At 49.4% G+C, this 14,743-nt stretch overlaps 1 protein-coding gene across 5 annotated transcripts in view; it reads left to right on the top strand.

Moving 5' to 3' along the window:
* LOC118774771 (unconventional myosin-XVIIIa-like) overlaps window positions 1-13,735 on the top strand; it is a 107,625-nt gene extending 93,890 nt beyond the window's left edge. For 2 of the 5 annotated variants that reach the window (XM_036524256.1, XM_036524254.1), the window contains 5 exons: window positions 2,984-3,169; window positions 3,299-3,438; window positions 4,296-4,340; window positions 8,869-8,991; window positions 13,533-13,735. In XM_036524256.1, coding sequence (XP_036380149.1) covers window positions 2,984-3,169; window positions 3,299-3,438; window positions 4,296-4,340; window positions 8,869-8,991; window positions 13,533-13,698 — 660 coding nt within the window. In that variant the 3' untranslated portion in view covers window positions 13,699-13,735. Of the gene's footprint in view, window positions 1-2,983; window positions 3,170-3,298; window positions 3,439-4,295; window positions 4,341-8,868; window positions 8,992-10,168; window positions 11,714-13,532 lie in introns of all 5 variants that reach the window. The other 3 variants (XM_036524257.1, XM_036524255.1, XM_036524253.1) reach the window with 2 other exon arrangements.
* The last annotated feature ends 1,008 nt before the right edge of the window (window positions 13,736-14,743 follow it).

Genomic DNA, 14,743 nt, shown 5'->3' with positions numbered 1-14,743 from the left:
GTCTGAGTGAAGCTTTATGCAAATTTCTTTACGGTGAGAGCGGCAGCCTTCCCCATCTTAATATGCGTGTGAGAGACTCCGCGCATAATAGTAGCAATGAAGCAGTTGTGGTAGGGAAGATGTTTTATTGACTGGGGGGTCTGAATGCTGGGTGAGCTGCAAACTTTGAAAAAGGTGCCTGAGTCTGAGTTACTTCAGCAGATATCCAGCTGATGTCTAGCTGTAGAAAGTGATAATATATACAGTGTAAGCATTGTAACGTACATTGCCAATGATAAGTAATTAACAATGTCCAACTTCATGGTTCAGCCTTTATGCGACCAGCTTGGAGCTGTAATTGAACTCAGTAATTAATGTAGGTAGTTGATTTAAAACCATTTTTTGTCTTTGCAGGCAAATATTTTGAATATCATTGTACTATATGCAACTGGATGGGGTTTCACTGGGACTTCTCTGTGTCTCAGATCAAACGCAGTTTGAATCTGATCTCACTGATTCTGTTGCTGTCAGCCTGTGAAATTTCTTCCCTGTTTCCAAAGCACCACTGCTGTTCCTTTATATTACATTCACTGTGACTTGAATTGTTCATATGAAACGAGCTCTCCTTTGGACTGTACGCCCTCTCCTTTGTCAGGAATGTGATATTTGATTGGTTGATTGAGAAACAGCCTTTGATCAAAGGACTTCACAATATGATTTATATTACTCTAATTTCCGCAAGAACAGTTTCTGCACCTTGACTTGAAACAGAGGTATTGACTATATTAAAAATATGCTGGCACAGAACAGTTAGCAGCAGTTCCACTAAAAATATGTGGGTGTCAGATCCGAGAAGCACATAGATGATTTATAAGTCAACATCATTTTGACTGGCTCTAGCTTTTTATCTTAAAGGTGGCAGCTCCTTCAAGACTGCTTGTAAAATTTGAATCATAATTGTTAAAATAAGATGTCTATTTGTGTCTGTTAAAAAAAAAAAAAATAAGACCAATTAACCTAAACAAACTGAATGATCAATATTGGCTGCGAAATGTCAGACTTCATTCCTGAACATTACCGCTTTGTTTGAGCAGCGCTCCCTCATTCAGACCTGTCTGTGTCTCCTGGGAAGTGCTGGTCACCGGCAAAGACAAAACTCCAAAAGACATTCAGCTTCTTAACAAGTAAAAAATGCGATGACACCCTTCTTTCTTTTTTTCTGATTAAAGAGCTAGCCACAGTGTGTGTCTGTCAGGGGCTATGTGTTAGCTATCTTTTATTTGATTTTATTTGACTGAAAGCCCGTTAGTCATAACATGGAAAACAATATACCAAAATGTAGCCAGTCTCTACAATGCACTGGAGTCTGTAAAACGAGTCACTGTTTCATTACTCTGTTGAAGTCATGTGACACACGACCAGAGTGGAAGCAATTCATTGGCTGACTTCTTTCTTGTACTCTCCTTCATTGAGTCTAAATCCTGCCTGGGGGCAAAATCCATGCCAGTCTTCCTAAGTACTGTTTCCAGCACAAGCTGTCTTCTGGCTTTCTCAGCAGCACCACTTCACTGTTGCTGTCAGGGTTGTGGACTGAAGAGGCTTGACCCAGCTATTTTGACCTGAGTGCCGAGTAACCTCAGGCCTGCATGGGCAGGATCAGTTTGCAGGTTTGCAGGAGCTGAGAAGTGTTGAACGCTTGTTCACCACACGCCTACTCACCAAAACCAGTGTCCAATGCGTGGAAAGCCCCAGGCAGGCCTGTGACTAAAACATCAGCTGCGTTGTGCTTCTTTTGTCTAAAGTTTATCCGAGTGTAAAAGTTATTAGCTCTATAATTGGAGAAGGCCTTCTCTGGCGCTCTTGTGCTGTTGGAAACAATGCTTTGTGGACCGAAACCAAGTAATCAGTTAATGTAATCAAATCAATAGCGGAGATATGAAACAAGGATATCGCGTCGCATTTATTCAGTCCTGTTTGCGCTTACAGAACGAAATAGAATTTCATCATCTTGTTTATGTGTATTTAATGTAGTTAATAGATAAAAACCATGTCTCATGCAGTGCGCACTTCAGGAGCATCGTAAATAGTCAAGACTCGGTTGGCATATCATCTATCATTTCATTCTACTTGAATGCTTTCAGGGGTAGAGTATTATAAATAGCCACCATTAAAAAGTGGTTTCTTAATTGTTTGTAATATTTTAGGATAGGAAACGTTAATAAATATGAAAACTCATCGATCATCGTATTCCACTGGATCCGTCCAGAAGGAACAAAAGCCTCCCTAAACCTCTCAACCTCATTATTAGAAACAAAAATGCCACAGCATTGTGTTTTCTTCGATGACAGTCTTATTCAAAGCAACTCACACAGTTACATACGCATATATGCATTATACAGCTGGATGTTTACACAGGCGGTCTGTGTTTAAGCGCCTATCTCAAGGGTAGAACCGCAGTGATTAACAGTGGAACTTCGAACTGGCAGCTACTGGGTTACCTTGTACCCTCTTGTACTCTTTCACTGTTTCACTGTTGTTACTCTTTCCCTTTTACTCAGCCTTTTTTGGCAGCAATTCTCTAGTTTATCATTTTCCTCATGTCTTCTTTTCTACAAATAGCGTTAGTGCCTCTCAGTCTCAAACCTCCCTCTCACTCTCTAGCACAAACCACTCTATTCAACCTGTCGCTCTCTTGCTGTCTGCTGCTTGGTCCCTGTAGTTATAGGAGAAAACACAGTTGTTCAAGGTTGGCGACAACCTTGTAGGGAAAATAATATTGGTAAATGCAAATAGCATGTGTATGCATCTCTAGATTTGAGAGGTTTAACAGGGCGTAATAAAGTGATTGTGAGTAACTTAACGAGCTGGTAGTGGTCTCCCAGGAGTGGAAGCTGTTTCTCTGCAGTCCGCCCCTCATTGGGAGGACACCGTTGCACACCTCCTAGGGGAGGCTCTGATCCGGCCTTGTCTGCGCCCCCGCCCCCCTACCCCCCCTCATCTGCAGAGCGTGGTGACACGGCTGAAGGAGAACCTGGAGAAGCTGACGGAGGAGCGCGACCACCGCAGCGCCGGCGAGAACCGCGAGAAGGAGCAGAACAAGCGCATGCAGAGGCAGATCCGGGACATCAAGGAGGAGATGGCCGAGCTGGCCAAGAAGGAGGCCGAGGCCAGCCGCAAGAAGCACGAGCTGGTAAGCCCGGCGACCTCGCGGCTCCAGAGCATGCTGGCTGAATAGACCCTGCGATGCCCGATAGATGTTGCAGATAAACTTTGGTTAGGTCTTGCGCTGTGGCTAAACGAGCGTGCCTGACGCCGACAGGAAATGGACATTGAGAGCCTAGAGGCAGCCAATCAGAGCCTGCAGGCGGATCTCAAGCTGGCGTTCAAGAGGATCGGCGACCTGCAGGCCGCCATCGAGGACGAGATGGAGAGCGACGACAACGATGACCTCATCAACAGGTACGCCGTTCGCGGCTTCTTCTGGTCCAATCCGACATGTTTCATTTGGGGGGGGCAGGCGGGCAACACCTGTGTCCGTGCTGGTTCAGAGATGACAGCGTAATACAGCTGCATTAAACATGAGCCCAGAGGAGGGAATTGAGAGAGGGGGGTTGACGCAGGTGGGATTGTTGTTCTGTTGAAAGAGGCTTGGAATAAAGCCATCAAAAAGAACCCTCCCCAGACTCTGTCAGTTCGCGTTCACACTCTCTGCAAGATTTATGCCTTGAAGAGAGCGGTGCTTAATTCCAGTGTTTAATTCTCTCTCTCTCCCCCTTTATTACCATAGGTGAAGCTGTCCCAGTTTAATCATCTCCCCCGTGCCCTGTTCTTATTTCTGCTTTTCTTTGTTTTGCCCGCTGTTTGGATTCCCGCCGAAGCGCCTTAATTATTTATTTATGCGTTTTACGGGAAGGGGCCCAGGGTTGGGGTGTGTGCCTCTCACAAATAACCAGGGCAAGCCTAGGCTGAAGTGTGTTGCGTCTCCTCCCCCTAGTAAGAGTGTTCCGGAAAAGACTGAGGTGCCATGCTGAGCTACTGCTCAAAAACTGCAAAAAAAAAAAGGCATCCATGCACGCTGGAGGAAAATAAAGCATGCCCTTTCCCAGATTATCATTTCAGTATATCATTGACATTGTCATTGCAGCCTCAGTTTTATTTTATTTTTTTTACAACAGTTATTTTTGTCTTTATCTGAAGCATTGTACATTTAGTGTCACTTATTTTGTTTTATTTATGTCTTTTTTTCTCCCATTTCTCTTTTTCTCTTTGTTTCTTTTTTTTTTTTCTTCATGTGTCCCATCCATCGTCTCGGCCAGTTTACAAGACATGGTGACAAAGTATCAGAAAAGAAAGAATAAGACGTGAGGCCCGCTCCACTCGCTGATCACACACACTCGCCCGTCTGCTGGTTTGACCGTTTCACAGCCTCCGTGAATGATGAGGGAATGATGCAGTACTGCAAAAAGCTTCCAGAAGGCTGGGCTATTGGTCTGTAGCTCATAGACTGTGCTTACTGATTATGGTCAGACCACATGCTTAGATACAGTGTACACGCGAGTGGGATTATAAATCTTACATTTATTTTTTCCTTTGTGGTAGAAAAGATTAATAGACCCAGACTGATAGAATGTTAAGTGTACAGTTTGTCTTGTAAAAATGTCCCATTAGCATGATGGTCTAGCTGCATTACAAGCTGTTCACTCTGCCTCGAGAGCAATGGTGAATGAATCCCTTCCAATAACTTGTAATCACTTAATGACCTCTGTGTTTAGGGGGAGGTGTCTACAAAGCCCACAGAGTAGCGAAAGGTTTTGATTTTAATGACACAGGTAACACAGATTGCTCCCTGTACCTGGAAGACCCAGATGCTGCATCATTGTCCTGTGACGTGACACTAACCCGCACCTCGTTCACCTCTATCCCTCGTCCACACCGCGCGCGTTTCGTAACCCCACCTCGTTGCATGACGCCTAAGTGCTGCATCACTCACATCATTCCTCTCCTACTGTTAATCCAACCTCCTGCCCCGACCTGTACATGCACAGGTTCCCCCCCAACAAGGTAACAGGCGAAACGCGCAACCGCGTGCATTCCAGAAACGCTCAACGCAAGGTAAGTGTTGACCTTCCAGATCCATTCCCCTGGGGGCACCGGCGTTGGGGCCCCCCATTTCACTCGAACGTGACGTCCGTTTGTGGTCTTTGCAATGCTGTGGTCGCTGGGGTTCAGATCAATGCCCCTTTCTTCCTCCCTCCCCAGCCGGGTCCTTTCCAGCACCCGTTGCACAGGACCGGGTGAGCAGAGGCCTGCACTGCTGGAATAACAATAGCAAATCTCTGACTGGCTCTGTCATGAGTGGTGACACTAATACCCTTTGATGAAAGTTCCGTTTCTCTTTGAGTTGTAGGTCAACCCAGTTCAGCGTCTGACTTCATTAGTTAATTTTATGGATTTAATGGCTTCCCTGTTGAAGGCAAAGAGCTTAATACACAAAACAGAAAAGCCGAGTAGCCATTTGCCACTTAGCAGTGTATTGGGATTCTTTTTCTCAACGGTGCAGTGAAACGCCAAGGACTCTTATATTGCAGACTTGGTTTCAATGATATAAAGCCTTTGGCTCTCCTGGTTTGTCAACATCAAGGGTAGCTGTGCCTTATATATGAAGAATGTATTTGAAAGGAATGATTGGTCTGCAAAGTCCCACAGTTATTTGAGTGCAGAGTTGAAATACCTTTGATCTTTATTTAATAGTAACAATATAAATGAAAACAGAGGAAGCACTATAATTGATTTCGTGGGAAGTGAGATACGCTGAATGAAGGAAGCACCTGTAAACCTCTTTCCTCAGGTTGATGAAAAACACTTTGAAATAATACGAACAAAGCAGCAGAAGAAAAAGGTGTCTTTTAATGGACTCCTTGATGCAGTTCCACTCAATACTGCTTTTGATTCCCCCTTATCTTGAACAGTCTCTTGACTTGGTGCATATTACATTGTCATTTTATGCATAATAATTGCGATTAGAAATTGCAGACCCTCGCCGCTTTGATGTTGTGAAATGATCCTGGGGTGAAGTGTCATTGCTGCGTTCCTTTGATGCTGACAGAAAGACAGACGGACAGACAGACAAGCGGAGCCTCTGCGAGGTGGTTTAGTGAATATATACTGTGTTGGCACCCATTCAGTGTTCAGACAGTCCCTTTGTGAGAAGACCTTTGTGCGCAGTCATTCGACACCGAGGGGTTGAATACTGCTCGTTCGAGCACAGGGGGCCTTGGGAGACATGGGAGGCGGGAGGAGGAGAATCTATAGGAGCTGATCATGAATAGAATGGAGTGTAACAGAGATGTACGGCCAATGGAGGCACATTGTCACAAACGATTAATGTCCCCCCTCCGAGCTCTCCCTGTTTGTTTGCAACCGCGGGCTTCAGCGCCGCTTAACCAACGGTGCGAGCGCCAGGGACATAAATTGTGTCTGACACCGTGCGCAAAGCGTTCGATTACAGCTCTCCGCCGCGCCACAGCTGCTTTGCCTGTCCTGCCTGCCAACGCAGGGAGCCTTACCCAGAGTGCACCGGGGCAGGTGGCGCTGCGATGGTGGTGCGCGGACATCTCTCGGGAGCTTAGGCTTTCAATTAAGCGTCCGCATCGTGCCCCTGCTCTGACTTAGGAGCACGCGCCGAGAGGCAGCGGAAGGATGGAGGGTGCGTGTGAGCTGATTGGATTTCCTCGGAGTGTGTAAACAAAATAGTTTTGCCGGAGCTGTGCACTCTGAAGAGCGATCCCAGCCAAAGCAAATCCCCGCATAACAGAGGCATGGGAGATTTAAATGTCAAGGTCAAAACTTTTAAAGTGCTCTTTTTCCACAGACCCGTACACCACACACGGCATGTCATTAAATGGGATTGTCTGCATGCATGAGAGAATGAGTTGCTCGTTAAAACGCTGAACTAACTCAGTTTTCCTAATATAGGCATCGGCATGAGAGCAGGTCAGAGGGAGGACGAAGGGGTGGGTATTTTGAGGTGTTTACAGGGCAAAACGGTAATGGGTGTGTCGGATACGTAGCCGACACACCGTGAGAGGTGCAGGGCCTCTTCTTCGCAGGCTGTCCCTGCCACCGTGCTTCTCCAAGCACCTGTGACTGGCAGTTCTGTAGTCGGTGCTTTGAGCATAGGAGCAGAATGCCCTGCGGCTCAGTGGAGTGCGCCTTGACCATGAGAGGGAGTGACGTCTGAAGCTAAAAGCTCTAGATAACACGCTCTGTGTTTGCTCGCAATATGCTATTTGTATCCATGTTGGATGGCATTGTGAAGGTAAAGTCACATGGTTATTATATCTACAGGTGTTTTTAGATATGTGTGTAAGTTTTTTTTTTATGTCGTAAAATTGAGGTATTCAGATGGAGGTCAGGATAAGGCACAAATGCTCCTGCCACCAAAGCAAATATGCCTCTTTCTTTACCCATCAGGAGACTGCTTTCCCTTATGGTCTGCGGAGAGTGATGCGAAATAACAATGCTGAATTTTCGTCTTAGTCATTCAGAGCAGCAGGGGGCTGTCTAGTAAGAGATGAAGCTAATCTGAAGAGACGGTGGTGTGTCAGCTCTCAGAGGTCCCCCTCCATTGCCGATTGCATCAGCATAAATCTGAGGGTTGAATCCCGGGCACAGAAAATAAGCAACTGCAGACGGGGGGATCCTCGGGCCTAAGCGGATGCCGATGCGCTAGCGCTAACGCGAGCAAACGGCGTTTGCGCTAGTGCTAATGGCGAGCAAAGTTAATTACAAAGAAGGGCCATTTGCATCCGCATTTGCATGGCGCTCAGCAGTGCGGCTCCTGGCTCGCCGCCCCCGCCATAAGTTATTATACACTTAGCCGGGGGAAAGCGAAAACACTCTAGCGCACATTCATATTTATGGCCGGGCCATTATCTAATACTGTCGCTCTCCGTGAGCTTTGTAAGCACCGACCTGTTTGTTTTGTCCCATTTTTTTCCCTTTTCTTTTTTTCATTTTTTTTCCCGGAGCCCAGAGAACCTTGACTTCATTTTCCGCTTGGCGGCACAAGGCATTCGGTGGCGTTTAAAACTGAGCGATGCGGCTGCGGTGATAGTGCACCTAGCGGGAAGCGTCTTTACTTTCCAGCGGTACGCCCTCCCGTCATCGAATCAGGCTGTCGTGGTTCTGACTGTGCCCGCTGTATCCACAAACACATCTTACGAGATAGAGGTTGATGTAGTGGCCGTGTAATGCCCTTTCCGTCATTACCGTCTGACTTCTCAGATACACCTTGTTTGTATGTCGTTTTTTTTTTAACACTTCTGTGTATCCATATTCGAAACGCATTTAGCAAACAAGATGGAGCTTCTGTTTTTCCTCAGGTCTGTCAGTCATCTGTCTCCAGAAATCAGCAATTTCAGTAAAAACTATGTTCTGGTTTCTTTGATGTGTTGGAACTGTATAGTCAGATTTAAAACATTTTTCCCAGAGAATGACAGCCAGGAAGTAGATGACTCTGAAAGTCCCTGCCCCTCTTTTCCCTTTTCCTCCTTGTGTGTTGGCCTAACCGGAATGTGGCTTGTGAATGCAGTGGAAGGAGCTGAGATGCTGTTTGGCGCTGTGAGCGGCCGAGCTGTGGCGTCGCTCACAGCAGCGACGCTGACGGTTTTCATGCACTCTGCAGGTCCCCGCGGGGCGCTCATCACCCTTCGCATGTCTCCGTGGGGCACACCCTCTAAACTCTAAACGTGTTCGCCCCTTTCCGTCTCACTAACACTCATGGATGAGTCCGTCCGTCCGTCTCCTCCTCCTCCTCCTCCTCCTCCTCCTCTTCCTCCCCCTCCCCCTTGAGGCCCCCTGCTCTAACCCTCCTCTCCTCTCCGGCAGCGGGGACGATTCAGAGACGGACTCAGAGGTGGAGGACCGCGTGGACGGGGTGAAGTCGTGGCTGTCCAGGAACAAGGGCTCCTCCAGGAACCTGTCAGAAGATGGCAGCCTGAAGAGCTCCAGGTCAGTGCACCACAAGTCCCCTAATCTCAATAATAACTGCAAATAATCATTCCCCCAGTGGGCCCAGCCAACACCTCAGTCCTTAGATCAGTTGTAAATAAAGCTGTAATAGGATGGAGATGACCCGGGGCAGACCGGCTGGAATGGTATTTGGTGCAGCTCCCCTCTGCCTCACTCCGTCCATTGTCACCCATCTTATGACGGGGGGGGACTGCGAAATGGAGCTGCCTCCTGACAGATTTATTGACGTGCCCCGTAGCCAGCTGGCAGCTCGGCCCCCCCCATACCCCCCCCACTCCCTGAAATTAATGGGTCAGCTGCAGAGCTGGCAGCTCAGATTGCCCCGAATTTGTCTATTTTTGAGAAGATTTAACACTCCCATTTATACGGCTCACAACTTTTAAAACTTTCCTTTCAAGATGTTCTGTCTGGAAGACATACTGCCATCAGCGCTGGCGGGGAGCTCGGTGATGGCCCTCTGCGGCTTTCATGAGCGATCCGAATGTTTAGGACACCATTACGCGCAGGAAATGTGAGGATGGCTGAGACGCGGGCAGAGCAGTTTATAAAGGCCACGAGCAGCCAGGTTCGAATCGTAATAGGACCTATGCTGCTGCAAGCTTTAGCTGGGGGGGAAGGGTTATGGGTTTGGGTTTAAATGCGTGTTACAGTAATTTGCCAGTCCATTCAAAGCAACAATCCCATCTCCCGGCTTCCTCTGGGCATACAGGTAATCTTGGTTGTCACTTAACTCTGTTACAGCAGGCTGTCTTCCTTTTCCTCTACATCTACATTTAGCACTTGCTAGATTGAATTTTGCTTTGCTAAATTCCCACATTTAAAATGCAAGGGAGGAGGTTCCATTTGGTTTCTGTGTGGTTTAAATGAACCAGAATGTAATTTGATACATTATTTAATTTGCCTTACCGAGGCCTTAAGCCTTCAGGATCAAGTTCCATTCATTTACCATGGAGGATTTGACCTTAAAATGACTTTATAATTTTCTACCTGAACCACCTGCTTTTTGTTACACATCCTATTCGTAGACTTAGATATCTTTCATGAGTTTTGCTTTTCCTGTTTCTGATTCATCCTTGTTTGCTCTTTGTGTCCTTCCTCCATCTGTATCACTGTTTCTGTGCTGTGCTCCCCCACCTACCCGGTCACAACACTCCAGGCAAGCTGTAAACGTAGATGTCAAAGAAGCAAAGGAGGGGAAAGAGGGCAAAGAGTGGAAGGAAAGCACAAAAGAGGGCAAAGAGCTAGAGCAGAGCAGGCCCGTGTCTGTCATGAGTTCCCTCAGCTACAGGAAACGCTCAAACCTGAAGGACTCCATAGGGGGCACGGGAGACGAGAGCTCCCTGTTCAGCACGCTGAAGGAGCAGTCTGACTCCCAGGACCGCTCCGCCTTCCGCAAGGCCAAGTCCAAGTCGGCCGACGGCCAGGACGACGCCCTCTCCGTCAGCTCCTGGAAGTCCAAGTCCCAGGCCGGCGACGACCTGGACGACCGGGGCTCGGTCATCTCCCAGGCCTACTCCGAGGCCACCAGCCGGGCCAGGAGAGGGCTGGACCGCCGCTGGTCCGCCATCAACCCGGACTTCGACAAGGAGTCCACCGTGTCCTCGGTGGCGCCCAGCCGGGCCTCCACCCGCCGCGGCCTGGGCCTGGGCCTGGGCCTGGACCTGGACGATGACGCCATGTCCACCATCAGCAGCGTGGCGCCGACCAGCCCCCGCAGCCTGCGGCGCAGCGCCTCCTGGCTGGACGACGGGCGCAGCGACTCGTACGGGCCCGCGCTCAGCCCCAGCCTGAGCCGGCGCTCGGGGCTCCGCAGCCCGGGCAGCGTCAGCCAGGCTTCCCTGGCCCGCAGCAGCCGGCTCAGCGAGTTCGGCCTGGATGACGACGGCCTGAGCGTGGCCTTCAGCGAGGGCCGCTCCTCCGCCTACAGCCCCCACTCCTCGGTGGGCCGCAGCTTCTCCGTGCCCCCCCAGGCCCGCTCCTCCGAGGAGAACGCCGGGGACGCCTCCGACATCAAGCCCGTCAGCCACCGCAACTACCTGGACCCGGACCTGGAGAAGGCCATCAACGAGGTGCTGAGCTTCAAGCCGATCAAGTTCAAGAGGCGGAGCCTGGAGGACTCGGACGAGGGAGAGGAGGAGGAGCGGGGAGGGGCGCGGGACGAGGAGGATGACAGGAGGAGCGTGCGCAGCGTGAGGAGCTCGCAGGGCGACGGGGGGGAGGAGGCCCGTGCCTCCTCCAGCCTCCGACGCTCGGCCTCCGCGCTGGAATTCACCCGCCCCGAGAGCAGCAGCAGCGTGCGCAGCGGCCGCTCCCGTGGCGGCAAGAAGAAGAAGGGCCGCAGCTCCGACTCGGAGAGCTCCTCTCCGGACGAGCGCCGCCGGAAGGGCTCCAAGAGGAAGGGCAAGAAGTCCAAGAGGGGCTCCAGGAAGAGGGACGCGGACTCTGAGTCGTCCTCGTCCTCCTCTGAGTCGTCCTCGGAGTCGTCCTCCAGCTCGAGCGCGTCCACCATCTCGTACCGCAGCTCCGGCAGCGTGAAGAAGGGCCCGGCCCGGCGGCTGTCCGGATCCGACGACGAGGGCGAGCTGGGGGCCCCGGCTGGCGAGCGACCCCCGAGCAAGAGGGAGGAGAAGAAGAAGAAGAAGAAAGTGGACAACCTGGTGATGAAGTACCTGTACAGACCCGACAGCGATTAGAGCTGGCCGTAGGTGACGCCTGGCATGGATGTGGAAGCATGGTGTTACACTAACCAGCCATATACCGCGTGTGTACCAAGCGCCGATTCGGGTTTTGATGGTGCTCGCCTGAAAATGGTTTTACCCTTCAATCTCTAACCACCTTTCCCTGCCTGCTGTGTGCCTTTGTTTGGTTAGAGCACAGAAATCTCAATTTGCGCTTCAATTTGGGAGGTGTTACACAGAGGTTTTGACCGCCTGTTTTTCGTTCAGTCTTGAGAGGTCATTTCAGTCATTCATTGAGGTGTGCTCACAAAATAGCAGCCTGGATTTCAATTTTCACTAAAGATTGCAATTAATAGTTTTTAGGGGTTGGGGGGGAATTGGCTGAAAGGGGAAGACCGGCTTTTTTGCAGACATTGTTTCCAGGTGAATAGGGATGTATTTTATCGTGACTCCAGCTTTCGGGAGCTGCTTGCTATTCCTCCCACAATGTGAATGGTTCTGAAATAGGAGGGCACGACGCCTTGATCTGCTTTGCACTTGTATTCCATTTCTTTATTAGCGAACCAAAAGCCGTGGCGATGCGGTCTATTGGCCTTCCTTGAGGCGCCATCAAATGATTTCTAAAGCGTTTATGTAAATGGAAATCTGCTCTGAACAGAGGGGTTATGAAGCCAAGTGCGTGTGCCAGTACCTACTAATAGTAACTGAAATGCCTGTGTGATTTATGACCCTGCAACACAAGCCAAAACAACGAGAGCTTTGGAGCAATTAAGCGGAGCCATTATAGATTTGTCCTTCCAGCCTCACACATGGTTATAGACATAATTAAACCAGAGCATTGATTACTGTACATACCAGGGTTTATTAAAGAAGCTGGACTGACAGCAGTTATTAACCTGAGGGTCTGCGTCATTTTAGCAGCGCGATAACGCTCCAGTCTGCAGTAAGTAACAGGTAGGAGGCTTATCAAAGAGGCCAGAGTCTCCGGCTAAGCATGCTGGGACATCCCTCTCAGAGATTTCCCTCAGGACTTCTCCCAGAGCCTTAGCATAGATTGTGCCTAACCCTAGAGTAAATTAGCCTGTCACGCAGGACGTGTTTGTGAGGGATGGGAGTTTGATTCTCTGTTTGCACTCCAGTTACAATGACAGGCAGCAGTGTGTGACTCACTGTGTACTAATGAGGCCTGCATGGTCCGGAATCCTTCAGGTCAAGGGGTGAAAACTTTAGAGGATGAAACAGTTTGCTTCTCTTAGTAGCGTGTATTTTTTTTTTTTTACTACAGCCACACCTCCGTGTCATTATAAGTAGAAGGGTGTATGAATGCAGGAAGTATAGGCACAAACTTGAAACGCATTGGAGCAACCAGAGAACCAGAGACCACTGCCGGCACAGACAGACCAGACCAGACAGTGTTTAATGCTAGTCATTCTTACTGTGTAGTTAAAAGGGATGCGAGGCCATTACGCAAGCTGTTTGATCTTGTATTCCTTTTATTCCCCTAAATGTCTAAAAAGCAAAGCGATGTAAAAACACCACGATAAAAAGACCTTGAAAACCTTGCTGGTGGAGTCTGAAAACGAGATGTGATGCACTGTTTTGGTTTTTTTTTGTTCCCTTCCTCTGTGGCACGTCTTGTCCAGCGTCGTCGTGCCGTATTGATTTTGATCTGGTTGTAATGCTGTTATTTGAACATTTGAAAGCGGATTTACGCTTGTCCCAGGACAAAGCCACGGGGGGGGGTGTTTAGCGTGAGGTAACGCTCGCGTGGTACGCCTCGGCGTGTGACCCAAATAACGATTACTCTCTTTCTGCCTTTTCTCAACCCCCCCCGCTCCCCAGCCCGCCCACCTACAGGAGACACCTCGGCTTGGAGCGATCTGACGAAGAGGAGGAGGGCGATAAGGATGGGGCCGCGTCCCGCGCGTCACACCGCTCCTCGCAGTCGCGGCGCAGCTACCTGAACGACAGCGACGGCGAGGGCAGGCTGTCCGAGACGACGGCGTAGCGCCTGGACCCCGACCCCCTGCACGCTCACCCCACCCCCCCCCACCCCCCACCCCCCACCCCAAACCACAGACATTTCTTCAATGCCCACACTGACCGACCGGCGGGACAGACAGATGGACAGACGGGAACCGGACGGCTCCTGTTTCCGCTGCATCTTGTTGTCGCGCTACCCACTGGAACCCCGGCCACAAGCACGCGCGCTCAGCCCTTTCCAAGCACGGCCAGGGCACAGCCACCGAACTCGCTTTGTGTTTCGAGCCCATGCAGCCACTGCTTCTCCCCAAACCCCCCGAATGTTGCGTTGTGGTGTTTTTACACGAGAGCTTTAAAGGGTTAAAGGTCAGGGCAGCTGTGGCGCGGCCTGGATTTCCTGGAATTGTCTGTTTGAAAACAAGAGAATATTCTACATTTACAGCACCACACCATTGTCTCTTCTCTCCCTCCTTCTCTGAGACTGCCCTCTAGCTTTTTACTGCTGAACTACCAGTAAGAATACCCTTCTCCCTCTGCCAGCTTGGCTAAACCTGCTGCTAGCCTTCTCCATCACTCTTGGTACAGAGCCAAAGAACCCTAGGTTATTTAGCTTGCTGTTATTGGGGACTGTTTAGGCTGCAAAATTAAATATATATATACATATATATGAAAAAGATGATAAAGTTACCAAAATGCCTTTGTTGCAAGTACGTGCATACACTGTGTCATTGCTTGTTTTCTGTGTCGTCCTCAAGAACAGCTGGGGAGAGGTGCCATAGATTTTAGTTGCATTTCTCATTCTCATTTCATTGAGTTTCTCCTCAGGCCTCCACCCACCATCCCCTCCACTTGCTCCGGTACATTTTATTTTGAGGAGTGGCATCCTGAAATGAGTAACCGTAAACAGCCGGCTAAAAAAAGTTAAGGCTAACAGGCCAGCATCATATTTTTTGTGTGCCGTTTTTTCTTTTTTTTTTGAAGAGAGAGTGATTTGTTTGCTGAGAATGCTGCAGCAGGAATTGGATTACAGGTTTTTGGGGTTTCGTGTTTCAGCATATGCCTTCTTTAAG

This window comes from Megalops cyprinoides, chromosome 3, assembly GCF_013368585.1.
Source record: "Megalops cyprinoides isolate fMegCyp1 chromosome 3, fMegCyp1.pri, whole genome shotgun sequence".
Classification (NCBI taxonomy): Eukaryota; Metazoa; Chordata; class Actinopteri; order Elopiformes; family Megalopidae; genus Megalops; species Megalops cyprinoides.
Note: the sequence above shows the minus strand (reverse complement) of the source record. Positions and strands in the feature narration are given on the sequence as shown.